This window comes from Protopterus annectens, chromosome 12.part0, assembly GCF_019279795.1.
Source record: "Protopterus annectens isolate FY-2018-M chromosome 12.part0, PAN1.0, whole genome shotgun sequence".
Classification (NCBI taxonomy): Eukaryota; Metazoa; Chordata; order Ceratodontiformes; family Protopteridae; genus Protopterus; species Protopterus annectens.
In genome coordinates this window covers 268,509,210-268,536,077 of record NC_056746.1, presented here as the reverse complement: position 1 = coordinate 268,536,077, position 26,868 = coordinate 268,509,210, and the positions used below count along the sequence as shown (strand labels likewise).

General features: G+C 37.6%; 1 protein-coding gene across 1 annotated transcript in view; it reads left to right on the top strand.

Moving 5' to 3' along the window:
• The window catches only part of IL21R (interleukin 21 receptor), a 274,497-nt gene that overhangs the window by 166,988 nt on the left and 80,641 nt on the right, over positions 1-26,868 (top strand). Inside the window, exon 6 of the mRNA XM_044089327.1 lies at positions 12,127-12,304. Coding sequence (XP_043945262.1) covers positions 12,127-12,304 — 178 coding nt within the window. The remainder of the gene's footprint in view (positions 1-12,126; positions 12,305-26,868) is intronic.

Below are 26,868 nucleotides of genomic sequence, written 5' to 3'. Positions count from 1 at the left end.
GAAACTCCCTAAGAATAGATAATATTTCTATGCAGGTTTGGAAACTAGGAGGGAAGGAAGTGATAAAGATCTGGAAGGTTTTGTTTAACAATATTTTAAAAGGAGGAGAAGTACCAACATCCTGGAAGAAAGCTGTGGTGGTGTAATAATTAAAGAAAGTGAAGACCCATCAGATCCAGCTTCATACATGCCTATTTCAATCCAAAACCATGATTATAAAGTGTTTATGTCTATAATGGCTAAAAGAATGGCAAAGGTGATGCCAAAATTGATAGACATGGACCAGTGTTGTTTTGTGGAGGGGATGCAAACATTTGACAACATTAACAGAGCATTAATTATCCAGAGTGAAGCTGAATGCAAACAAATACCACTATTGTTGGTGGGTTTTGATGCAGAGAAAGCATTTGACAGAGTGAGCTGGGTGTTTATGAGCAGGGCAATGCATTTGCATTCATTGATAAAATTATAAGGTTGATTAGGAGGATATATGAAGGATTGGAGGAGAAAATTAAAGTTGGTGGGCTCCTCTTGATAATTTTTGTTTGAGCAAAGGAACCAAAAAAGGGTGTCCTCTTTCCTCTTTGTTATTTGCACCATACCTCTCAACTGTCCAGATTTCTGCAGAATGTCCAGATTTTTGGCTGATATTGTTGGTGTGATCTTCATAAAATGTGTGGTTTTCTGGCAAATCACTGAAAACTGAAGTCACTAAATAATGACCGGCATTTGAGTTTCACAGTTCATATCCTTCAGAAAATGCACTCTAACACAAAACATGCTATTCTAGCAACTTTCTAGGTTTAAAATATCAATATTTTCAAATCTGTCCCTATTTTGGGTCTTTGCTTCCCCATTACTTTAGGCTTTGTCCTGATTTCTTGACCTAGAAGGTTGAGAGCTATGATTTTCACTATATTTAGAATCATTGGCAAATAAAATAACAGACTCAGAAATTCAAAGGTATAATTGGTAAAAAAAAAAAAATGGCGGTGCCCAGGGATGCTGCAGCTGTGTCACCTCATGACAGAGGAATGCTCAGTCTATCTTTTTTTCCCACAAAAAAATAGAGAAAATCATTTTCAAGACTTTTAAAAGTGGATACAATAACTTACAGCAGGAGAATGTTACTGAAATTCAAAGGTTTTGCAATGCAGGCATGCTGTCTGGATTCCCTGCTGTCTGGTGAATGTCTGAGGCCTACTTCACTCACAGAACTACTGGACCTTTGCATTTTATCTAAACAGACTGTAAAGTACATGACTCAAGCAGCAGAAGGATCTAGATCAATCCAGATGAGGGCTAAAAGGAAGAGATGTGACAGAATCAGAAAAAGAGGCTGCAGAGCCGGAATTGCTGCCAAGCTGAAAACAAACCCTCACAGGCCTGCATTATCTTCAGTTCTGTTAGCCAACATGTGTTCAATTGACAACAAGATGGACTTTCTTAGACTTGAGATCTCCACTACAAACAAGTGAGAAATCCCTGTCTACTAACATTCACAGAAACTTGGCTGCATAACAGTGCTGTGAACTTAGAGGGTTTCATTTTGTTTAGATCTGATAGAAACCAAGCTCTATATGGAAAAGTTAAGGGAGGTGAGTTGTGCATCTGTATAAATGAAAACTGGTGTATGAACTATGAAATTATACGAGTACAATGCTCTGAAAATGTAGCTATTGCATTTCTGTAAGAATATATTAACTATAGTGAATTAAATAATGTAACAACTTTCAGTAAGGTATTACTAGTGAGATCACGATTGGAGGTAGGAGGCGTTCAAGTTGATGTCAGAGTTTATAAGCCTTATTACTGTTGGACAGAAGCTGTTCAAGAGCCTGGAGGTCCTACAGCAGATGCTGCAGTACCTCTTGCCAAATGAAAATCTAGCAAACCAGCCGAATGCTGGATGTGATGTGTATCTAAGTATTTGATATGCCCTTTTTATGCTTCCTGTTGTAAAACATTCTTGCACGGTTGGAATATTTGTGCCCGTTATCTTCTCTCTGTGAAGCTTCTTCCTCTCTGCCATAGTACTGTTTTCGTACCACACAGTAAAGTTGCAGGTGAGAATACTTTATATTATCTGATATTCTCCAATTCTATTCTATTCTATATTATACTATTATATTCTCCCATAGCTCCTTTATAGAAAGTGGATAGAGCATTCAGAGGAAGCTTTGCTCTTTTGAGCCTTCTCAGGAAGTGCAGGCATTGGTGAGCTTTTTTAATTATCTGGCCTGTGTTCATGGACCAAGAGAGTGAGAGATCTTCTGAGATGTGTACCCCCAGGAAATAGAGAAGAAAAGGCAGTTTGTTAATATTGCACATGAATTAGTACAATTGCAATAATTCCTCATGTGCAATATTAACAAATTGCCTTTTCTTCCCTTTTTCTGTCTACAGAATTATTTGTTCATATGTTTAGGTTTATTGTATGTCTAGTTTTACCTGACTAGAAATAGGTTATAAGGAGTATTTTTATGTGTATTAGTCATTAGAATAGTTGTGCATACGTTATATCTTATTCTTTTTATACTTAAATTGTCTCTGTACTCTGATGACGAGCTGATAGTTGAAATTTTGTTTAGGTTGCACTTGTGTTTCCTAACTGACAGTAATGTTTTCTTTGAATCTTTGACTTTTGAATCTGGTATGGTTGTCAATAAAAGCTGGCTCTATTTGCAGATTATATTATTTTATACCTGATAAAACCAGAAAAGGACATTCCAGTGTTGTGAAACATTTAGAGACAGTTTCAAATCTTTTTGGGATACAAAATGAATGAAGCTAAAACAAAGGCAACAGCTGTAAATTATGTCCAGAACATGAATTGGTCCAGCAATATCCATATTTATGGGGACATGATAAAATGAAGTACTTAGTACCATGGATTAAAATGGATTCTGCTGTGGTAGCTAAGGATATGTGGGAAGAGACTAAACAGAAGATAATACAAAAACTGAGAAACTGGAAGCTCTGTTATATGGATATGGATAGCAAGATACAAACAGTTAAAATGTTTCTAGTCCCTTTAGTTTTATACACAAGTCAGACATATTTTATTACTGGAGAAGTTGTGGATAGCAATTAATAAAGAGCTGAAGGATTTTATCTGGGAGGGGAAGACAGCAAGTGTGAAGTGGAATAAACTGATTCTTCTAATTAACAAGGCTGTTTGAGATTACCCGATTTGAATGGGTATTTCAGAGCTACACAGTTAAGGCTCCTATACATAGCACAAGCAAAGTGGAAAGGGATCATGATGAAACAGGGGAAGCTCAAGAAACAAGGATAGACTGGGATTTCGGATGCAGACTTTTAAAGAGAATAACAATAATCATACAGAATATTATATTCGTAAAGTGGCAGAAAGTATTCTAAGAACTAAGCCAACATGGGAATAGAGATTCTGCTGATAGGAATGACTGTAATTAGGGATACAGACAGCAGGCAAGAGGAGGCTGAAATTTATTGGAGAAAACTGATAGAAGAACCAAGGGATTGGGACCAAATAATTAGAGAGAGAAAGGTAATAGAATGGGAAGAAGAAAAGAGTTTATTTGGACTGCAGGACAAAGATTTCCTTCCCTACCAAGGATTGATATCGGAGTATAGGCAAAGAGAAGGAAATAGGGGGATACTAAGCAAAAGACCAGCACTGGTAGGGTTTTTAGCAGAATCTAGTGCAGACACTTCTGTTAAAAAATAATAATTAGTAGAGTATACAAAATATTACATGATAACTCTAAGAATCAACAATCAGAGGAGGTTAGAAAGGATTGGGAAGAGAGTTTAGCAATTCACAAAGAAGCAATGGGGGGATATATGTATGTCTCCCAAATATGCAACAAAGTCTAGAAGATTTAGGGTCTTTGCTTTGAAGTATTTACATGGGTATTTTTATACCCCAAGTAGACTCCAAAGAATGTTTTCCTCAGCAAATGTTGGAGGTGTGCTGCAGAAGAAAGAGATAACTGGGAACATATTTTCTGGGAGTGTAATGTGTTGGCAGACTTTAAAGATTTCCTGCAGACTGCTCTGTCAGAGATACTGGGTGAGCAAACTAGTGTAACTAAGGAAATTATTTTTGAGTAATGATGCAGAATTGGAATTGCCTAGGCACAGTAAGGCCTTGCTGAGTCTAATTATAGTGGCTGCCAAAAAAGCAATGATTAGAAAATGGAAATCAAAGTCTAAACCAACTTTACTAGAAGTAGTGAATATAGTAACAGAGATAAAACAACTAGTATTTGGATCTTTAGAAAAGGGCAGGAGCAAATTACATAGGAAAAATAGGAATTGTGGGAACAATACACACAGAGGAGGAATGAGGTTTAAAAGAAGTCAGGATTTGAATAAGCTATGTAATGTTTGACTGACAATGACTGGAAAGATCATAAGTGGTATATAATGTTTGCAACTACAATGGTGTCAACATGGTTTGTGATGTATATTTGCAATTAAAATGACAATAATATGGTTTGTTTTCATTTATATGAATGTATGATTGCCTATGTCATATGGGATAATTTAATAAAGCTGTTTCTTTAAAAAAAATAGGAGTATCCCCTGGTAAAGACTAGGATCTAGCCCTGAGCAATACAAGATTCAGTCCTGCTAGACATATGGCTAGTACACATTCACAGGTTAAATGGATATATGATTGCAACACCTCATGTATTACAAACTAACAATCTATATGCCTGGAAAGTTATGCTAGAGAATAAATGAAGAAATATCTGTAGGTTACCCAGAATGACAGCATACTGATTGTTTGCAATGATTGCTACTTCTAAAACATAAATTAACTATATACACTAGAACAGTCCCATGGATAGTTACATAATTTTTTGTGGTGGATGAGGGAGATTAAAAAGTTTTTTTTTTCAGAAAAAGCAGCTGGGAGAAGTACCATGGGATAGTACCAGATAGATGGTCAGGTATATACAAGAACAAAATCTTACTAAAATATTCCCTTCACTTTTTTCGTTTATTCTTGCGACATAATATTTAAACGTAATTTTCCCTTGGGGGAAAAATTAAGAACTGGTATTGTGTATACTTAAAACCTGAAAGCACAGTATTATGATTCAAAGAATTACAGCTTGGGATAAAGCCCTGTTTTGCAGAGTAATATCTCTTAACATCAGGCACAAGACTGATGGCAATTTATGCTTCTGAGTAGTTTTTATAATTAGTGTTCCTACGGGATTTGGCCAAGTCTGTCATAACCATAGTCTATGGCTGCATTTAAACAAGATCATTTAGTATTTTGGGTCCCAGCCATGAGTGCCTAAGATTCCTTCACTAAAACATCAGTGACAGATTATTTGTGGATACATTTAGCGGGCAGTGAGTCTAGTGACTTCAGACACATAAATAGATGCACTGTCCTCAGTAGTTTGTTGTATGGCAGTATGACTAGTTTAAACAATCTCCACATTTGAACAACCAGTAGATGAGCTGGGAACACAGCAGATACCTAACATTAGTTGAAATTATTGCTACCACATCACCACAGACACCACACTCCTTCAAGTACAAAAAACATATCATACAACATAATCAGGATTGTTCCTAGAGTCATAAAAATATATAGAATTTTAAAAAAATAAACCAGTTCTTAGGCCACAATCTGAATTTCTTAATTCACTCTGACTTTGTATTTTCTCACAAAAGGCTTGGATAGCATCTGTGAGAAGACCAGCGATCTCTCTGCTTTCCTTCAATGGTTCCTTAATTCCACTGCTGGTCTTTGGAAAATACCTATGCTATGATTGTCACTTAAAAACTGTTGTAAAGTTGTGTTTTTGCTGTGCTTTGCACAAAAAAGACATTCATGCACATATGGAACAGTATATTTACTCCAGTAAGGACCATGTTCAGAGGTAAATCATGCAATAGATGTTAATTACTTCTTCAAAATGTGCATGCCGATTGGCATGCTCATTGTACAAGCATTTCTCACAGGAACAAATTCAGTCAGATTACTTTCTTTCTCCATACTGCTAAACAAAATATTTAAAAAAAAAAAAAGCAGGGGAGCAGAAGAAAACAATGCAATATATATATATATATATATATATATATATATATATATATATATATACGGTTCCCCTTCACAAAGTCGAACGTTCAGAATCTCGAAATGCATATGGTCGACGTTATATGCTCAAATTTCTGAAGCCCAACTTCATGTAAGGGAACAAAAAAAAAGTAACACAAAAAAGTGTTTCTGCAGGCGGGCAAGCCCCCCCTGCACCCCCACACCCTCACTACTTATTTATTCTAACTCCGAGATCGCACTACAGCACAGAAAGGAAAATCTCCCATTCTGCACTGTATGCCGTTCTCCATTCACACAGTCGAGCTTCTACAATTTCTAGCATATGGTCTCAACCATATGCATTTTGAGATTGTAGCCATTCGACTTTGAGAAGGGGAACCATACCTACATATATACATACACAAATGTTGATGTTGTGAGCACCACTACATTCAACTCCATGGCATATAAACACAGTTGTCTCCCATTATTTACTGACTTCATTCCTCAGTCATCTGCCACTAAACAACAACTTATTTGAAAAGTAGTCTGCACATTCTGTGAAAGTCTACTCAAGCCATGTTGACTTCCCACAAAAAATAAAATAGCAGAAAAAAATCCTTAAAAAAAACAAAAACGATAGTAATGTATTGGACAGCCACACAGTATGTTCAGCACATACTGTAGATGTCCCAAAGTACCAGAAAATGACAGAAAAGCACTAAAGTCCTTTTGAAAAATGACTTTATTTATAAAAGGTAAGGCTTTTTTTGTTGAAAAATGTCATTGTATAATAGCAATAATCCCTCCTGTGTGTGGGTAATGCAGGATTTACCCACTGTTGGCTTTGCGCTCGTGCTCAAACCACGCTAACCTTGGATTAATCCCGTGTTATCCACACACAGTGAGATTATTGCTATATTATACCATACCTCAAACTAATAGTAAATAAAATACAGAGCAGAAACAAACGCGTGGCAGCAAAAATACTATGAGCTGAATTTCACTGAAGTGCTCTGTTTAAATGTTCTTCACATCTTTGCTGCAGTTGTTTGGTAAAACCGATTTTAGAGCAGTGTTTGCATCTCTATACCATTTTACATAAAATGAGAGATTAAGAAAGCACTGTTACAAATATAGAAAATCACCTTTAGTTATACATGGAATTACTTTGTGAGAATATTCACACACAAAGTCTAGCACAGTTTAACATTTCTGCCCTAAATTTATTAATATGGCAGCATCTTTTGAAATGTTTTGTATTTATAACAGTTGTCTTTTCTCAAAATATAATCAAAATTTATATTTGCATCCCATAACATGATTTTTGTGCAAAATCACCAGACAGAAGTTAATCATTTTTACTGTCCTTTTCATGAGGCAGTGTCATTTAAAGCCCTAGTTCAGTTTTGATGTACATTTATTAAGTCAGGTTTGAATACTCATTGAATTTTAATGGAACTGAGTTTAAATTATGTCATGCTGTAAGTCATTTACCATAGACTGCCATCATAGTAGTACAGTTAGAGCGATTCACGAATGATAGCTAAATGGAGCCAAAACACACAGACATCCTGAAGGGGATTTTAGGGGAGTCCAGCTAGACACTGAAGTGCAAATGATACCCTTTATGTATGAAAGATCCCAGACACAAGCAGCTTCTCATTTAGGGTCAAAACTGCAGACAATGTATCTTTTTGAAAAACAGGGTTCTATAGCCACTGTTGCATGTTCTTTGGAATCTGTATTTGAGGAGCATGCATTATATCTGGATTCTCAAAATTCCGGCAATGATCAAGACAGATGGAGCATTCTGCCAAGGGTGTGTCTTGTCTCCCCTTCTGACCTATTTGTGATTTTCATAGCTAAGATATTCAGGTATTGCTAAGGCTTGGAGACTATCACATACAAAGGCAGCAACTGGGTTATTTCCAGATGTTGATGTACTTTTCACCTGAAGTGACATTGCATTTTCAGTGCACAGTGGTTGGGACGAAAATCAGTGCCTCCCAATCAGAAGTTCTGGTTCTCTGCTTGATAAGAGTGATTGCCATCTCTGTATGTAAGATGGGAACAGGCAGACCAAGTATAAGAGTTTCAGTATCCTGGAGTCCTGGTCATGAGGAAGGGTAGGTATAGAGAACAAAGCTGTGAATTTACTGGTTAATTTATGTCCTCATCATTACAAATGTCCACTATCACTGGACACTGATCAAACGGATGTTACTGCACATACCAAGTAGTAGAAATGGGGTTCCTTCACAGGGTTTTGGGGTTATTTTTTATGACAGAGTGAGGAGCTCAGCCATCCCAGAAGATATCAGAAAAATGTTACTGCTTCGTGTCTGGAAAGGAGCCTGTTGAGTTGATTTGAACACCTTAAAACGATGTCCCCTTGGGTGCATCATGTTGGAGGTGTCAGCACAACCAGGTATTATCAGCAATGCATTTGGTCTATAAAGCAGTATCACAAACTGAGGTAGAAAATAAGTTGGCTCAGCATGTATTTTCTCTTTTTCAAACCTATTGCTTCTGGTTCAAATTATGCTAAGAATTAAAAACAACTAGCATGTACCAGGTTGACTTTGCATAAATATAAAATTTATTAAACTATTAAAATTATTAAAATATTGAATTAATATAATTTAATGACTAGACATTTATTGAAGTGTTGCACAGATTAATAAGGCAGAAAAATTGAGACACACAAAGTCAATGTCAATCAGAAAGTTTTGGAAGGTCAAATATTTGTAAACCCCTACAAAAAAGTAATTTTATATCCAGAAGCTTCTGGGCAAAAAGCAACGTTTGGGCTTAAGGGATTTAGTTTCTGTTTTGGTTACTCAGATCCTTGCAGGCCGCAGTAGTCTTTAATGGCCTTTGCTCCTTGAAAAACACGGGGAAACATTTTTGAGTTATTTGTCTACTCTCGTGGGAATCCTGAAAACTGAAATGATTTCATGCAAATCCATACTGGTTTGCTTCGGCACAAGTCTCTTGAATTGCAGGTAGAATCTGGTTGGATTCCTATTCAGGAAAACCTCCTCTTCATCACTGCAAATGGATCTTCTTGCCTCAATGTATGACCACGGCCCAAAAAGCAGCAAAGTGAAGTATTACAGTTCTCAGTTCTTTTACAAAAATGTAGGCTGTATAGCAGTCCTCTGTCATATAACCAAGATAGGCCCTTCTCAAACCCCAGCTGTAACTGTATACATCTGTGCTGTTAACTGAGCAGATATGAGCTGATGAAGAACTGCTGAAGATGAATCCTTACAAGTTTCTCTGCAAACATGTCTTTTAAAAAAAGGAGGAAAAACTGACATCTCTTTTTTCTCTGCTTTTGATTGATTCTGGCTGTAGTAGTCAACCCATAACTCTTTTTTAATGTCAGTTCATTAGTGCCCAGGCCTGGGAACACAGGCCTTTTTTGTTTCCGTAATGAAATGTCAGCACTTGTAACATCGAGGGCCTACACTCTTGTAAAAACATTAAAAATCCAGGAAAAAAGCAAATATCAAACTTTTCTATTCTCCTCTGAAACCCTTTTTTGCAGGGATCAAGCCCCTCTGCACCCTTGATGTTGGCCCAGACTTATATATACTAACTTCAAGATCACCATACCTTGGAAAAAAGGGAATATTCCAAGAAATGGCCATCTTGGACTTAATATATCTAAGTCCATTTTTTCAGCCATTCAGTCTTAACATTATGGGACTCACTAAAGGGGGCCCTGGTATTTCAAATGATTCCCCTTTTTTCTGCTCAGGTGTTTTATTCTTTGACAAGGTAATGTTTTGGGGAAAGGAATGTAGTTTATAAAGTTGGACATTAAGGCTCCTCCAGCATCCTCTGAACCTTACTTATACTCCTCTTTGATTTCTTGACACTTTAATGTCCCCGGAAAGATAATGCCCAATTCATAGATAGAGCTTTGAAGTCCATTTGGTTTGCATGGTGCCATTTGATCACATTTTTTTGTGCAATGAAGAGTTAGCAGACACCAGCAGAATTAGCCAAGATGGCGTTGTGCTCCTGCTAGAAAAATGTTTTGAATTAAGCTTGAGCACAAGTACTCAATGCATTCAAGTAACTAAACAGTGACTATTGTTTTCTATTGAAAATTATTGCATACTGAAAGACTCTATATATCAGAATACTAGCAAGGCTAATGCATAGCAATACATTAATGAAAAAATAATAAATTAAATCAATACACAGTAATACTAACAATAATAATACAAAGCAATGACTATGGCTGCCAATATTAGTAATACTTTTCATTAGAAAGACTTCATTTCCTATAAAAGTGCACCACAAACTGCCCACTAGGAGGAAACTGCAGGACACACACTGGGAAGTCTGCAATTCTCAGTTTGCATGGGAATGCCTGGTAATTTTACTGGATGACCTGGAGGCTTATTACCATTGTGATCCTCACCAGAACAAGTAGATTAGGAAATATATGGCTGGATATTTCCTAAGCACATGCTATTCCATATTGCCAAATGCAGGTTTGCTAATCTCATAACAATCTTGTCTAAGCACACATTTCCCTTGCTGTGTTAATTTATTTGCATTTTACGTAAATATAGGGGCTCATTCATTCTTTGCAACATTTTCAAACCTTATCATTTTTTATGCAGATTAGCATACAAACAACCCATTGCAGGGCCTGTCCTTATCTCCACTTGGGCTAGTATAACTTTTCTTCTGTTTGGATTGGTCTGCTTCTAAGCCATTTTGATTGTCATACCACATATATAGTTGTACCCCACTGGGATGCTTTTTTAGCATTTTTATTGATGTTTAGTAACTTACTAACTCTTTTTACTGACCACTTCCTTTTCCCCAATGGCCACGGTTCTGTATGCAAATTTTTACTTTCCTTTACACTCCTTTGTGACCCTGCCATGAACAGCCAGTTGCCTTCTCTTACCTTGCTACTGTTTTTCAAATTCAAATCCAAATGATGATTATGTATTTCCCAAGAAAAGACTGTTCACCATTTAGGTCAGAGATGTTTTCATTGATTAGCTTGGTCAAGGACAAATAATTAAATCATGCTAGATCTGTATACACTGTTATGTTAGGACTGTCACTTTTGCCTAAAGAAGCCTTCTACATGGTATGAAAGTACATATACCTGCTTGACTTTGGAATAAAATGTAACTTCCCTCCTACCTTTCCTTTATTAGTTTACTTGTTCATGTTGTATATGTGTGCGTGCATGTGTGTGTCTGTGTCTTTTGAGAGATCACTTTAAAAGACCTCTACCATTTGTCTGCTTTGAGGCTGTAGCATTTTAGAAACGTATCCTGTTTGTTTCTTTCCTTAATGCAGCACAGAGGGGTGTCACCTTTTTCAGGTTCTGTATTTTTGTTGCTGATTGCCCCTTGAATCCACTTAGCTGTCATATCCCTAGAAAATGAGGGTGATCTTAAGCCTACTTAAATATATCATAGAGAAACATTGTATGTAGGTAGAGGCATCAGGATCATAAAAGTAAAAGCTTCTGGCACAGGAACATGGATGCAAAGTTTTCATGTACAACACTTTTTCATTCTGTGACTTGAATGGCTAAAGTTAGACATCTGATAGCTAAACTTTAGTGTAGAGTGAATGAATTTTTAGAGTTGAAAAAGCACTGTGCATGAAAGCTTTGCAAGTCTGTATTTTATTGTTTGTTTGGGGGATTTATATGTCAATATAATTAAATATTCTTGAAGCATTCACACTCCAAAGCCAGTAATATTTGCATTTTAGTTTGTGACTGTTATCTCTAGTGTAGGTTAGCTTATGTGAGCACATTCTGTTTCCATTGCTTTAGCTTCAAACTCAGGTTGTCTGAACTTTCATATATTGGCACTCAGCTATATTGCAACTGAGCAGAATGACTTGGATTCATTTAAAATATGTTAGCCTACATTTTTCTGTTCAGTACTTAACCCCAAACTGTAGTAAAACTGATGTAATACATCTGTGTATAAATCTGTGTTGATGTACATTTTTCAGTTGTAAACATATAGTTTTATTCGTATTATTACACTACTTCTAACCTATTCATATATCTGCAGAATGGGAAGAAGAAATCTATCTCAGCAGATTTCAGAAATATAATCCTACAACAGTCAGAGTTGTCCTTCGGTACTGAATATATTCTGAAAGTACGAGCCAAACCAAGGGAAGGGACAACTTACCATGGTTTTTGGAGTGAATGGAGCCCAGCAGTGTCCTGGTGGACAAACCAAGAAGGTTAGTACTTAATAAGCATTGTCATTAAATCCTGTTTACAGAGCTTTTTAAGAAAACTTGGAAGTTGCCAAGCAGTTAAGCACAGTTAATGCATAACTTCCTATCAATGTGAAGTATAGCAAGGTATCTGGACCTACAGCTCTGTGCTGCAACACTGCAGATACGTTTAAGTCAGTACAGGTAAAATTATACTGTATTGTTAGGCATTACCTGTCATATAACACATTAAACAACAGTTCACAGAGTACTTACCAGGTGGTTGGATAAGTGAAGTTTAAAGAGCATTTGATTTGAATCATAGGTTCATAGGTTCATAGGTTGGTACTAAGCTATCAGCCCTAGGGCCTATAGAAGCCTAGCTTTAACAATTCCCTGGCTATTTCTTCCCACACTATTTACTTCTCTGGACCCCTGTCTAGCAGGGTGACTGATGTGATCCCCGGGGTGAAATTCTTTTCTCCCATCCAATCATCAAGGTTCGTTTTGAAGAGGGCCAAAGAGGCGCTCTGCTTGACATGTATGGGCAGTCTATTTCAGAGTCTGGGGAGTCTCTCGGTCAGGAACCTATCCCTCCAGCATGTTTTGTTTATTATGATGACAAGGTTTAGATCCATGGAGCGTGTGTCTCTGAGGGATTGGGATTTCTTTAAGTGTAGCATGTCCAACAGCTCTGGGTTTGACATGGCCTTGTATGTTAAGCAGAGATTGCCACTGAGTAGACGATATGCGACAGAGTATAGGTGGAGTTTTTTAAGGTGGTCAACGTAGGGCATCTGCTTTAGGCCTGTGATTGTTTTAGTGAGGTATTTCTGCTGCCTTTCCAGTTGTTGCAGATGTCTTGAGAGGTACCTACCAAATGGGGCGTTGTATTCTCTAATGGGCCTAATGAGGGATGAGTACAGTGGGACAATGATCTCCTTTTTTCTGGATGAAAAGCCCTTAGTGATGAGGTGTGCCACATAGAAGGGTTTCCTGACTGTTGTGGTGATGTGGTTATCGAAGGTGAGACCACTGTTCACATATGTCCCTAAGTCTCTTATCACACTTTCGGTGTTTAGTGTACTGCCACCTATGTGGTAATTCACGGGTACATGTTTTTTCCCAAAGGAGATGACTATACACTTCTTGGCATTGAGCTTGAGCCCATGGCTCTGGCACCAAGCATCTGTTTCTGTAAGGTCCTTTTGTAGAGTATCCACATCATTTGGAGATTCAATAATGGCTCCCAGTTTGCAGTCATCTGCAGACTTTGTTAGCCAGAGTCCCTTAGTATTGGCCTGTACTTCAGAGAAGTAGATGCCAAACAAGAGTGGTCCCCAATCCTTCAGAGCCACATGCTCCAGGGATCTAAACCTTGTCATCACAATAAATAAAACATGCTGGAAGGATAGGTTCCTGACCCAGAGACTCCCCAGACTCTGGAATAGACTGCCCATACATGTCAAGCAGAGTGCCTCTTTGACTCTCTTCAAGAGGAACCTTGATGATTGGATGGGAGAAAGGAAATTCACCCCAGGGATCACGTCAGTCACCCTGCTAGACATGGGTCCAAGAAGTAAATAGTGTGGGAAGAAATAGCCAGGGAATTGTTATGGCTAGGCTTGTATAGGCCCTAGGGCCGATAGCCTAGTACCAACCTATGAACAATTTCTTCTGTAGGACAAAAACAAAGAGAAATGGAAAGGAGAACAGAAGCTGTAAAGTTGATACAAAATGAAGTGGGGCACGCTGTTTTTAAATTTACATAATTTTCATGAAAACGATCATTTGAAAGAAGAATAAATGGTGTTTGTATACTGAACTGCTGTTGAATTCAATTTTCAAAGTTAGTTTTAAAAACATTGCTTAAGTGAAACAAGCACATCAATGAGAAAAAGATCATAGGATGAGTTGAGTTAGGTGGGGACAGAGTTAGGAGAAGAGGGTCCCCTACAGGACTGAAGCACACTTTACTGAACTCCAAAATGACTGAAGCAGAAATGACATACAGCACAACATTTAAAATCATCTGAGTACAACACTCTAAATGGAGCACTATTAAAAAGTCAAAGATTAGAAACAGAGGTATGTATAAGCTCCTACAGTATCCAGCAAATGAACACAGGTAAAAAAAGAGGAGAAAGAAGAAAGGCAAATCATTTTACTAGAAAATAACACAGCATTAGGCAAACTAGAAACCAGTATTGACCTTGAGACTGCTACAAACCTCTGAGTCCATATTTATGCAGGATAGCAGCACCACCACCACCCCCATTTCTCCATGCCCTTCACACCCGTTATTTAATTATGTTTGCTCCAAAGTTGCATGATCTCAAATATTTAGGGCACAACCTATTTCCTAATGAACCTGAGCACTGCACTAACTGGGGTTATGACCTAATAGTGGGGGTGTAGAAGGGGGGTGCTCCATGCACATACACTGATATACAATCTATATTTTTAGAACTACGTTTTCAGGCTTAACCATTTTTTTCTGGATACTGTGCTTTACTAATTTTCTTTTTCAAAGTTTTTGTCTTTAGTATTATAAATATCAGTGATGTAACGTCTATAATAGGGAACTCAAGAGGAGAAGCAGGTAATAACCAATGAAAAGCTTATGGAACAAGCACAGAGATTTAACCAGAGACAAGATGCCTATAAATAAAATACCCAGTAAAAAGATTTTCATTCCACCAGAGCTTTCACAAAATACTTTGTGTTTAAGATCACAAACGTGGGACTTTTCTGTCATTATACTCTAAGTATTTGTGCAGCAGTAACTTATACTCAGTAGAAATCGTTTTATTCTCTCCCAGCTTAACACTGTCTTAAGAAAAAAAGAACATTGTGGAGTGTCCAGTTTTGTATATTTAATATTTACTTTGTTGATTTGAGGTTAATGAGCTTGTTTAGTAAATGTTTCATTTACAAGTTGGGCAAGTCTATTTTATCAGTCCTATCTGCTGATTTCCAGGTAATAGCAAGCACTGTCTGCTGGTGCAGCAGTTAGCATTGCCACCTCACAGCAAGAGGTTCTCTAGTTCGATTCTCGGCTGGGGTGCCTTCTGTGTGATGTCTGCATGTCCTCCCTGAGGTCATGTGGGTTTCCGTTGGGTGGCTCTGGATTCCTCTCACATCCCAAAGACATGCTGCAGGTGGATTGAACACTCTAAATTGGCCCTAGGTGCATGTGTGTGCCGGGCTAGCAACTCAACACCATAAAACTCCACTGCAAATCATTCTGCTGAGTATTGTTCCAGTGTGGCGACCCCTAATGGGAAAAGCCGAAAGAAGAAGAAGAGTGAGAACGGTCTGCTGAGCTGTTCATATTATAGCTGTGCTCACCTGTGTCTTGCAATGTACTTTTAATCAGTCAGGCATAGACTATTGGCCTCAGACGTAACTGGATCTCTTCTCACTGAAGCTCCAGTGTCCTCTCATTGTCATCACACTGTTATATATGCATTACTGAGACATATATAGTGAGACAAGCCAGCTGTGCTCTCATAAGTCCCTAAATGGTTGTTCAGCTTTGGTAATTACTGCCTTCAACTAAAAAGGATCTCTTAGTAACTAGGCTCACACAGAGACACAAATACACCCATGTGTAAACACACCCACACCCACACATACACCTACACACATTAAACTTCTCTGGAATATCTCATAGGTTCATAGGTTTATAGGTTAGTACTAGGCTAGGTGCCTTTGAGGGCCATTTTAAACCTAGTCAGTTTCCCTTTCTATGCTTGAATTAACCTATAAAATTAGATTATAGATAGGCCTTACCCATACCATGGTCAGTAATTATATAGTACCCCTAATAAGAATAACTGGAATCATACCATAGATAATTTGAGGGGAACCATGCATAGGTTAGAGCATTTAGAAGTTGCCTCTGTCCATTAGTAGTACAGGGTGCAGTCTGGGGTAAATGTTCTGTTTCCAATCCATAGATCCAAGTTGTGCTTGAATATGGCGAGGGATGAACTTTGTTTGATGTGGCTGGGGAGTCTATTCCAGAGCAGCAGTATCCTGTATGGGATAAACCTATCTCTCCAAACCATTCTGTTGATGTTACAGAAGAGGTTCAGATCCTTCGGTCAAGTATTTCTGATGCCATTTGACTCGCTGATGTGTAGTAAATCCATCCATACTGGGTCAGAGGATGCCTTGTATGCCACACACAGGTCACCTGTTACCAGTCTGTAGGATACTGAGTATTGTGATACAGCTTTAAGTCAGCCCATGTAGGACATGTTGTTCATTGGCTGGGCTAATGAGGGCTGCATAAAGGAGGACAATGATATCCCTAGATCTAGACACAATCCCCTGTGTTTATAAGGCTGTGTAACATAGAAGAAATTTCTTACAACAATGATGTACGGACAAAACGTAACTGTCTCTTTGTTTCATCCATTACTTTATTGACCCTTTCAAATGATATTCCAGAAGTGTAGTTCAGTCATTAACTATTTATTTTACATGTATTTGGGATGTTTCCTTTATATATATATATATATATATATATATATATATATATATAAGTTCAACATAAAGTATATATATATATATATATATATATATATATATATATATGTGTGTGTGTGTGTGTGTGTGTGTGTATATATATATATATATATATATATATATATATATATATATATATATATATATACATTTCATCAGAATCAAAAATTACACTGAATGAATGCTTTAAATAACAAGCAACAACAGGAATACCATTGGATAATTGATTAATTGTTACACCAGAGAATATTGTATTAATTAAACTATTAACTAAAGGATTTGTTTTTATGATGAGAATAGATTGTGGATGTAATAATTATTATGGCTAGGCCATTCATTCAGTGTAATTTTTGATTCTGATGAAGTCTACATACCGAAGATGAAAGCACGCTCAATCATTTTTTATGTGATCTATGTTATTGTGTCGTTCACTGGATTTATATTAAATTTATTCATTATTCTAGTCTGCCATTGTGCGTTGGGCATTTTTGGAACTATATTCGCAAACATTATTGGTGACTGCATTGTGCTTTTATTGTTTGGAGGGCAGCCCTTTATGGTACAGCAACGGAGGTTTGATTTTTGCAATTAATATAAAATTTCTTTCCATTTCACATTTTGCCAAACTCATTTTGTAAATACGTCTTTACTACTTTCCGTTACTAATACAAAAAATCAAATACTCATTCAGCATACCTGTTTTATTCCTCTCTTAACACTTATTTCCCCATCTATCCATTTGTCATTACTTGTACCCATGAATGTTTATAACATTTCTTTATTATATTACTATTTTTGTTCTATGTTATATGCCTCTGAATCCTGCCACATTACTTCATGGCTCACTTTATCAAAGGCTTTTGTGATGTCACATGCTTCCACTCTTACTTTTTTACTTTCTATCAGTCTCCTCTCTAGTACTTTTTTCAGTATATTTAATATTTTTTCCCTTTATACTGTAGACCCCATCTACTAACTCATCCAATAATTTTTCCATCCTTTTTTAGCATTTTCTTAAATATTTTATAAAGGCCTCCAAGTTTTTATATGTTTTCTTTAGTCCTTTTCCATATAAATTGTATCACTTCACCACATATGCTGTCTTCCATTATACATTCTTTCATCCATTCATTTAATATTTAAAAACTTACTTTTTCTCTTTATTCTTTTCTGTATAATACAATTTATATCATCCAATCCTGGCACCAATTCATTATTACCTTCTTTTATCACCCTCTATTTCTTCTGTAGTTATATCATTTTCTGAAAAAAAAACTTACTTTTTCAAGACTTGTTTTCACTTTCCATTCTTCTTGCCCACCCATTTAATCTTTTTTTCATATAGTTTCTCTACAAAAATTATCTTCTACCTCATATCTTCTTGTTTGTATTTTATGTTTCCTTTGCCATCTTAGGTGGCATCCACCCTCTTTCTCTCATTTTTACTTCTTTTTTTGAAATAAGGGGACTCTTTCCTTATGTAACATAATGTTTACTTTTTCTCGATTCCTTCCATGTATCTATTTGTCTATTTATTTTATTTTGTTAGTTCCTAGCTCTATTTCTTTCTCATAATTCTGTAAAATTCATTTACATTTCATCTCATTTCTTTTCTTTACTATTCTTTCTACTTCTGAATATATGTTTATACTTTTGCTTATACATTACCCACCACTGTGTACAATTTTATTAAAAAGGTCTTATTATTATATGATCTTTCCATAATATTCATTTATCTCTTATCATTCCTTCCTCCTTTTTAAACTATGCAGTTAATCTCTTTATCCTTTTTCCCTTTGTTACTATTTCACCTTCTTCTCTTATTATATCCCCTACTGCTCTAGGATTTAAAATCTCTGCCATCTGCACTCCACCTTTTACTTCTTTCATGTCTTTAGAGCACATTATGTAATCAATTTCAGTCTTACAAATCCCCTTTTATATGTTTATTCTCTAGTCTTTCCTACATTTCAATCTCCATATTTTATTAATCCCTTAAAATCTTAATATTCTGTGTTATTTTTCCCATTTCTTTCCTCAGGTTACAATTAAAATCTCCCACCATCACTACTGATATATTTACTAACACATTTTTTTAATTTCTTGGACCAACTTTTGTCATATTAGTATATGCATAAATCACTTTTAATCATACAAATTTGTGTCTTATTCTCATATCACATATCACTACCCTTCCTGGTACTACTACTATTATTGCATTGAAATGTATTATTTCTTTCTTTTATAAGCATTTGTATTTCAGAACATGTCTCATTTCCAACCAAGCAAACAATTTGGTCTCTCCATACTGTCTGTATTCTTTTCCATTTTCTTATTTGTTACATCTGGTATCATCCTAGCACCACAAAGCATATTATATAGTTTCTAATGCTGCACACATTTAATGCTAAAAGTCCTGTGTCATTGTTCTAGTTGTTTTACTTCCAGATCTTTTTTTCCTTTTCCTAAGTCTCCCACCAATTGATTGTCATGTCTTTCTCTATTTCTCCTCTTCTTCCTCTTCACCTTCTAAAATTTTATTGGGGTGTCAGTATAATGGTTATGGTGTTTAACTCACAAATGCAAGGTATAGGGTTTGATTATCACCTTTGGAAGAGAAATGGGCCCACAAGGGCAGCTAGCTTAATACGTACCTATTAAATCTGTTCCCTAGATGCATTAACAACCTTACCTTGAAATATTTCTTCTCTAACCACCTCTCCATTATTTACCCTTTCTTCAGTATCCCCACCCCCTCAACCTTTCTGTTTAAACATCTTATGTACTGTTATTTTCTACTGTTTGTCTTTCTTCTGAGTTTTGTTCTTAATCTAATCTTTCCTTTTCTAATATAAGGCAGTCAAACCAAAAGTGTCCAAATTCTTTACATTTACAGGTTTTTGCTGTATGTCCCCTTTCTCCACATTGGCCACACCTTTGTCTGTGATAGTCTTGTTCATTCCTACAGAAATAACATTCTTTGGGTTTACCTCAGCACCTAACGAATCTTCTCTTACCATTCAAAAGTACTGTGTTTGAAATATGTTGAATTTTCCCACCTTTAATATGCACTGTTGCCCACATTTCTCAACCCCCAGATCACACAATTCTTTCATCACACATTGTTTTAATTTCATGTACTTTATTATTTAGTTATACAGTTGCGCAGCAAGGGTAGGAACAGGAAACTGTGGCAACTCTGATGCAGTCACTGTTGTGGTGTGACAGGCCAGTGAGGTCTCATATGAAATAGCAATGCATAATACAGGGTGAAGCTGAAGAGAATACAGCCAAGGAGAACTTTCTATACAATGCTTACAGGAAATAGAGAACAAAGAATGTGCCCTTAGTTTAGAAGGAAAAAGATCTAAGAGAAGAATTTCTTGATTTAATAGAGATGGATACACATGTTAAGATAAATAAAAGAAATAGACTACAGAAAGTCAATATGACCCAAAATATTAGAAGTTGGATAAAACAAATGCACACAGTAATAAAGACTGTTCATAGAAATTCATGCTATATAACAGAAGTAAATAGGCAATCATGAAAGTATCAAATAGAGAGAGCTATAAAGCAATTAAGACAAGAAGTATCACTGTTAGAAGAGCTCAGAAGAGCGAACAGATCAACAAAAATACTCAGAAGGATAGACATGATGAAAGCAATGTGCAGTATCACAACAGACCATCATCTATCATACATTATTGCAAATAATACGTTAAAGATATCAGCACAGGCATAAAAACTTAGAAGATATGCAGATAAATATAAAGGAAATGTAAAAATAAGGGTACTTAAGTATTATCGCAACCAGATTTTTGCGATAATATGGCTTGCTTCCCAGTGTGTGACTGTAACCAGAAATGTATGCCGAATCACACAGGGAATGTTATCTGTAAAAAAAAAAAAACTCTGTTGAGGTAGGAGTAGTGTAGTACTACAAAAATGAATGCTTGTCTGAAACTATGCCGTTTCCCGACATCATGTCAGTCTTAGTGCTTTTCCAAGTCCTGTTATGTGTGCACGCAACAGAGCAGAGCCGAGTCTGCAGCATATATTCCCTTCCCCAGAACTAGCAGCCCAAAAGGGGTAAAAAGCAACTGACAGTTCACACACCATTCAAAAAGGGGGAGAAAGGTAACACCTACAAACGTGATTCAGTTATTATTAAACACACACATTACAGAAAGCAGGGAGTGTGAAATTTTCATGTGAAAATGCAGAAGCGCGAAAGACTGTTTCAGGAAAAGTAAAATCTTACAACCTGCACGTTTGCTACGAGGGACAAAAACATAGAGATAGCCAGTCAAAATCTTTCAGATGACGAAAATAAAATCTGAGTACTGGCGATGAACATAAGGATGGTATATTCCCGATTAACTTAGCCTATATTGCGCTTGTAATCAGGAAGGCAGGATCTACCATGCGCTGCATGCAGCAGTATGTAGTTCACTGGCAAAGTGAGACATGCCAGTCAGGACTCCAAAATTTGGCAGTTAGTCCTCTCCCTGCCTCAAAACCATGTGTGCCACAATTTAACTTACTTACTTACACTCCCTTTTCCAGCTTAATAGACCTGCTGTCTCAGACATGGGACTAAATTCGCAACAGCGAAAATCTGGTTGCGATAATACGTAAGTACCAAAATAAGCAATTTATTTATGATCCCAAAAAGTTTTATAGAGAATTGGGAAACAAGGCCAAAGAAATAGAAACACTACCAAAAAAGAAGAAATAGATACATTTTGGAGAAATCTCTATGACGATCCTGTGGAACATAACAAGGAGGCTGAATGGACTGAAGAAGAAAAATAAAGAATAAGAAGTTCAAGTGTACAGGATATGAAATGGGGTGAAGTAACTGCCAGAGAAATTGAAACAAAATTAAGAAAAGCGCCTAACTGGAAAACACCAGGCCCAGATGCAGTACCTAACTTCTGCCTAAAAGTATTAACATGTTTACATGAATATGTAGCCATGAGCAATAACTATTTATATGCACAACCCAAACCATAAACTGTCGTCAACCTGGCTAACAACAGGAAAAATTATGCTCTTTCTTAAGAACAAACCTGAAAGATATCCTAAAAACTAAAGACCAATAACTTGCCTTCTGATGCTGTATAAACTGTACACTGGAACTGATGCAGACAGAGTTAGTTATTTAGAAGAAAACTCAATAATGGCAGTAGAGCAAAAGGGTAACAAAAGAAAATCATATTGAACAAAGCATCATTTGTTGTTAAATAAAGTCATAATGGAGAACTGTAAAGGGGGAAGAATCTAAGTATGGTATGGATAGACTACAAAAAAACATTTGACAACATCCCACATTTATGGAATGGATAAAAGACTGCTTACAAATATATGATACACCCTACACTGAAGACATCCTACAGAAAATATCAGTCTTGGACAGGAATGTGATATAAACAACATGAGCATGAGGAAGTGTATAAATATTTGGGAATTGATGAAGGATCAACAATAAAACATGAACAAATGTGAATACAACTTAGTATGCAATATTTTAGAAGACTAAAATTAACATTGAAAACAGCTCTAACATCTAGAAACAATGTCCAAGCTGTAAACCAATTTGTTCTTCCTATTCTAACTTATAGTTTTAAAGTGATTGACTGGCCCTAAAAGGTATTGGATCAGGTGTACAGGAAAACAAGAAAAATACTTCATGCTTATCAAATTATTTATAAATATCAGTGCATACTAAGATAATATGTTCCCTGTTCTGAAGGAGGGATGGGCCTCCTCGAAATTGATTATATGTATAGATCTTCAATTTTAGGACTGCATACATATCTGCTGACCTCACAAGATACAAACAGAGAGAAAGTTTTAAAACATGAGAAGAACAAGTCTAAGATGACTTCGCTGCTCAGTTTAGCAGAAGCATATCGATGTCAAGTGGGAATGGAAATCAAACCACGAGTAGATAAAATTGAGGCAGAAACTGAATGTGACAAAAAAAAGAAAGAATATAAAGTGAAGGATCAGATGAGGTGGCAAGAAATGTGTAAAATGCATAAATATGGTTGCATGTACAGAAAACTCCTGCAACAACTTCATGTGGCTCAGGGTTTAATGCAGGAATGAATAAGGAGAGGGGAATTTAAATCAAAAGATGAAATGTTAATATTGGTGGCCCAGGATAGTGGAAAAGTACACATTGGTTTACAAAGTCCATTGAACATGTCAGAGAAACAGACAGATGCAGGTTTTGTAAAACAGAATTGAAAACAGTCAACCATCTTGTTGCTGGGTGTGATATACTAATGGCAGTAGGCCTGTATACTGAAAGGCATAATAATGTGGCAAGACCATTGCACTGGGGATTGCGCAAACATTAGAATGTTGAAGTAGCTGAAAAGCATTGGAAACATGAGCCCCAAAGCATTACTGAAAATGATAAAGTTTATATCACATGGGATCACCCATTATCAACAGTTCAAAAAAATAGAAGCGAGAAAACCAGATATAGAAGTCTAGGAAAAGAAGACAAAAGTAGCATTGAACATTGAAATTGCTAAACCCACTTATTGGAATGTCTTATGCACAGAGAGACACAAAGTCATAAAATACCAGGATGTGAAGGCAGAAACAAGGGTAATGTGGAAGAAGGATACCCAGACAGTTCCAATATTAGTAGGAGTAATGAGTCTCATAAAAAAGAAAAATTGCTGTCTATGAAGGCTGCCAGCCTAGCCAGATGGAATTGTGCAGATAATTCTATCATTTGCAAATATAAATGTAAACTACAGGCTTGTTGTCTTAAATGTAAAGAAATACTGTTACATGTGATGCCCTTGCCCTGGTCCAGCAATCAAGGAGCCTCAATCCTCACCACTAACACCAGAGAGGGCATCTCATATATGAGGAAAGGATAACAAATACACACCATAAAGTGGAATTTCCCTTAAGGGCACACAGAGATCACAGTCAGTCTGGGGCTGGTCGCTCCCTTGCTCTCCAGGTCCCCAATAAGACTCCCCATTGGCACAGCTATAGGGTCCATATCTCAGTCAGCTGGGCAAGCTAAAATCTCCAGCATCCTCTCTGTCCAACCAGTGCTTCGTGTCCCTGCCCAAGTAACTGACACACATACGCTTTGAGATAAGAGTTTATACAACCTCACAGACACTTCTGGGGAAGGCTGGCACAGGTTCTCCAGCTGTGCCCCTTTTACCCAGACTATACAGTAGTAATCACTTGCCACCATCCAGCTAATATTATCAGCTACCCAAAGGCTGTTAAAAGGGTGTCCAATTATTACTGTGCAATATTATTATCCAATTGGTAGTGTGACTAAACAGTCTCAAGGCTTATTAGAGTGACTTGGTACAGGATCCTTATATACATGCAATTTACTCTTAGAGCTTAACTTATCTTTACACAAAACAGTCACAGTAAAAAGGTTTTAAATATTTAAAAATAAATAATTAAAACCACAAGACAATACTTTCTACTAACATTGTTAGTCAAGAGTTCAGAGATCTCACATAAATGCTTAAAATAAATCAGTTGTACAGTTCTGACATCACAGAAAAACACTTAGTTTAAACTTTCTAGTTCCTAGCTATTCCTAAAAGAAAACACAAGTCTAAGATAACCTACTTAAAGAAAACAGGCAGAGTGCTGTGAGTTGGATGATCAAGACAAAAATGCTTCATAATCTCTGGTTCTCTCTGTTTAAATTGAAATTGCAGTTCTGGTAAACATTACATCATTCTTCACCCTTCCTGGAGTTCCCAGGCTACACATTAACTACATCTTCATTTTTAACATCTCCCTTTTGTTATCTTGCAGCTGGTCAGGAGCAGAGCAATAAAAATACATTTGCAGTCTATCAATTTAACTCTTGGTTAAAACAATAGAAAGAATTTCTTCATCTAGACCCCTCAGCACTACTGTCTATATCAAAGGGTCACCACATGTTTTACTTTGGTCAGTAGAGTGCACTGCTGTCACATTTATTTCCAGTTCCACATGCAACAGTATTTCTTTACATTTAAGACAACAAGCCTGTAGTTTACATTCATATTTACAAATGACAGAATGATTTACACAATTCTATCTGACTAGGCTGGCAGCCTTCATATTTCTTCCCCCACCCTGAAGAACTCAAGCTAGTTTTTCAAGTGAACCTTGAGAAACACTGCTTGAGAGGGTTAGGTCTATCTGAGTATACCTTACCCCATTCCCTGTCTTGAGAGCCTATCTACATTGGCATTGCTACTCCCACTGTGGTGCTGCACTGACATATCATATGCTTGCAACCCTAGGCGCCATCTTCGCAACTTGGCATTTTGCTGCCTGGCTTTGTTTAACCATGTTAGGGGGGTTGTGATCTGTCATAACAGTGAATTTCCTTCCATACAGATAAGGCTGAAGTTTTTGCAGTGCCCACACTATGGATAGACATTCCTTTTCTACAGCTGCATAGCATTCCTCCCTGGGTTGGCATCTATGACTGGGTGCTCTTCACCCTCTGAAGAAATCTGGCTAAGTACAGCCCCCATCCCATAGTTTGAAGCATCCACCTGCACAACAAATTATTTGCTGTAATCTGGACTGGCTAACACAGGGGGTCCTCCCAAAGCTTCTTTAAGCTTCTGGAAAACCTGCTCACATGCTGGGGTCCACACTTATCTGGCCTGTTCTTCCTTGTCAGGTCTGTGAGGGGAGCAGCTATGGTACTATTAAGTGGGGACAAACTTTCTGTAGTACCCTGCTGTCCCTAAAAATGCCCTCACCTGCTTTTTAGTAACAGGTGCAGGCCATGCCTAAATGGCTTCCACTTTGGCAGGTTCTGGCCTTATCTTACCACTCCCTACTCTATGTCCTAGGTAGGAGACCTACGCCACAACCCCCTGACATTTGCTCAGCTTAATAGTCAACCCTGCCCTCTGTAGTCTGCCCAGCACCTCCCTGACATGCTGAAAATACTCTGACCAGGAATGGCTGTAGATGGCAATATCATCTAGGTAAGCAAGGGAAAACCCTCCTGCTCCTGCTAGGATATGATCTACCAGCCTCTGGAAAGTTGCTGGGGCATTCTTCATCCCAAAAGTTTCTTTGTGAACTCATACAAGCCAAAATGATTCACAAAGGCTGACTTCTCTCTAGCACTGGGAGTCAAGGGCACCTGCCAGTAACCCTTGGTAAGATCAATGGTTGTAAGATACTTAGCTCCACCCAGCTGCTCTAGGGCCTCATCTGTCCTAGGCATGGGGTAAGCATCTGACTCTGTGTGACTATTTAATTTCCTGTAGTCCACACAGGACCTGGTGCTACCATCCTTCTTTGGCACCAGCACCACTGGGGAGGCCCAAGGACTGTTTGATTCTTGAATCACCCCTATTTCCAAAATCTCCTGTACCTCCTCCCTCAGAGTCTGTCTGACTCTCTCAGGCACCCTATAAGGGGCCTGCCTAATAGGCCTTTGGGGTCCTGTATCCACCTGGTTCTGCACCAGGTGGGTGTACCCTGGTTTCCCAGTGTACATATCCCCAAATTCCTGCAACACTGCTCGGATTTCTCGAACCTGGGTAGGGGATAGCTGCTGGGACATTGCTACCCCTTCCACTGAGGTGTCAGCCCAAGCCTCACTGAGGAGCTCAGTCCCCAGATCTCCCTCAGACTCCTTCTGCAATCCACTGCAAATGCTCAGCACAAGGGTCTCCCTATCATGGTAAGGTTTCATCATGTTAACATGGTACAATTTGTGCCCCTGCCATCTGCCTAGCAGTTCCACCATGTAGTTAACATCACTTACATTTCTTACCACCTTGTAGGGTCCCCTCCCAAGCTGCTTGAAGCTTGTTGTGTCTGACAGGAATGAGAACCATTACCTACTGCCCCACAGCATACTCTCTAGCTCAAGCATTCCTGTCATACCACACCTTTTTCTGTTGTTGGGCTTCTGCCAGGTTCTCCTGGGCCAAGTCCATGAGTTCCCTGAGCCTTGTCCTGAGGTTTAGGATGTATGCCACAACAGACTCCTTGTGAGACTCACTCACCTTCCCACTCAT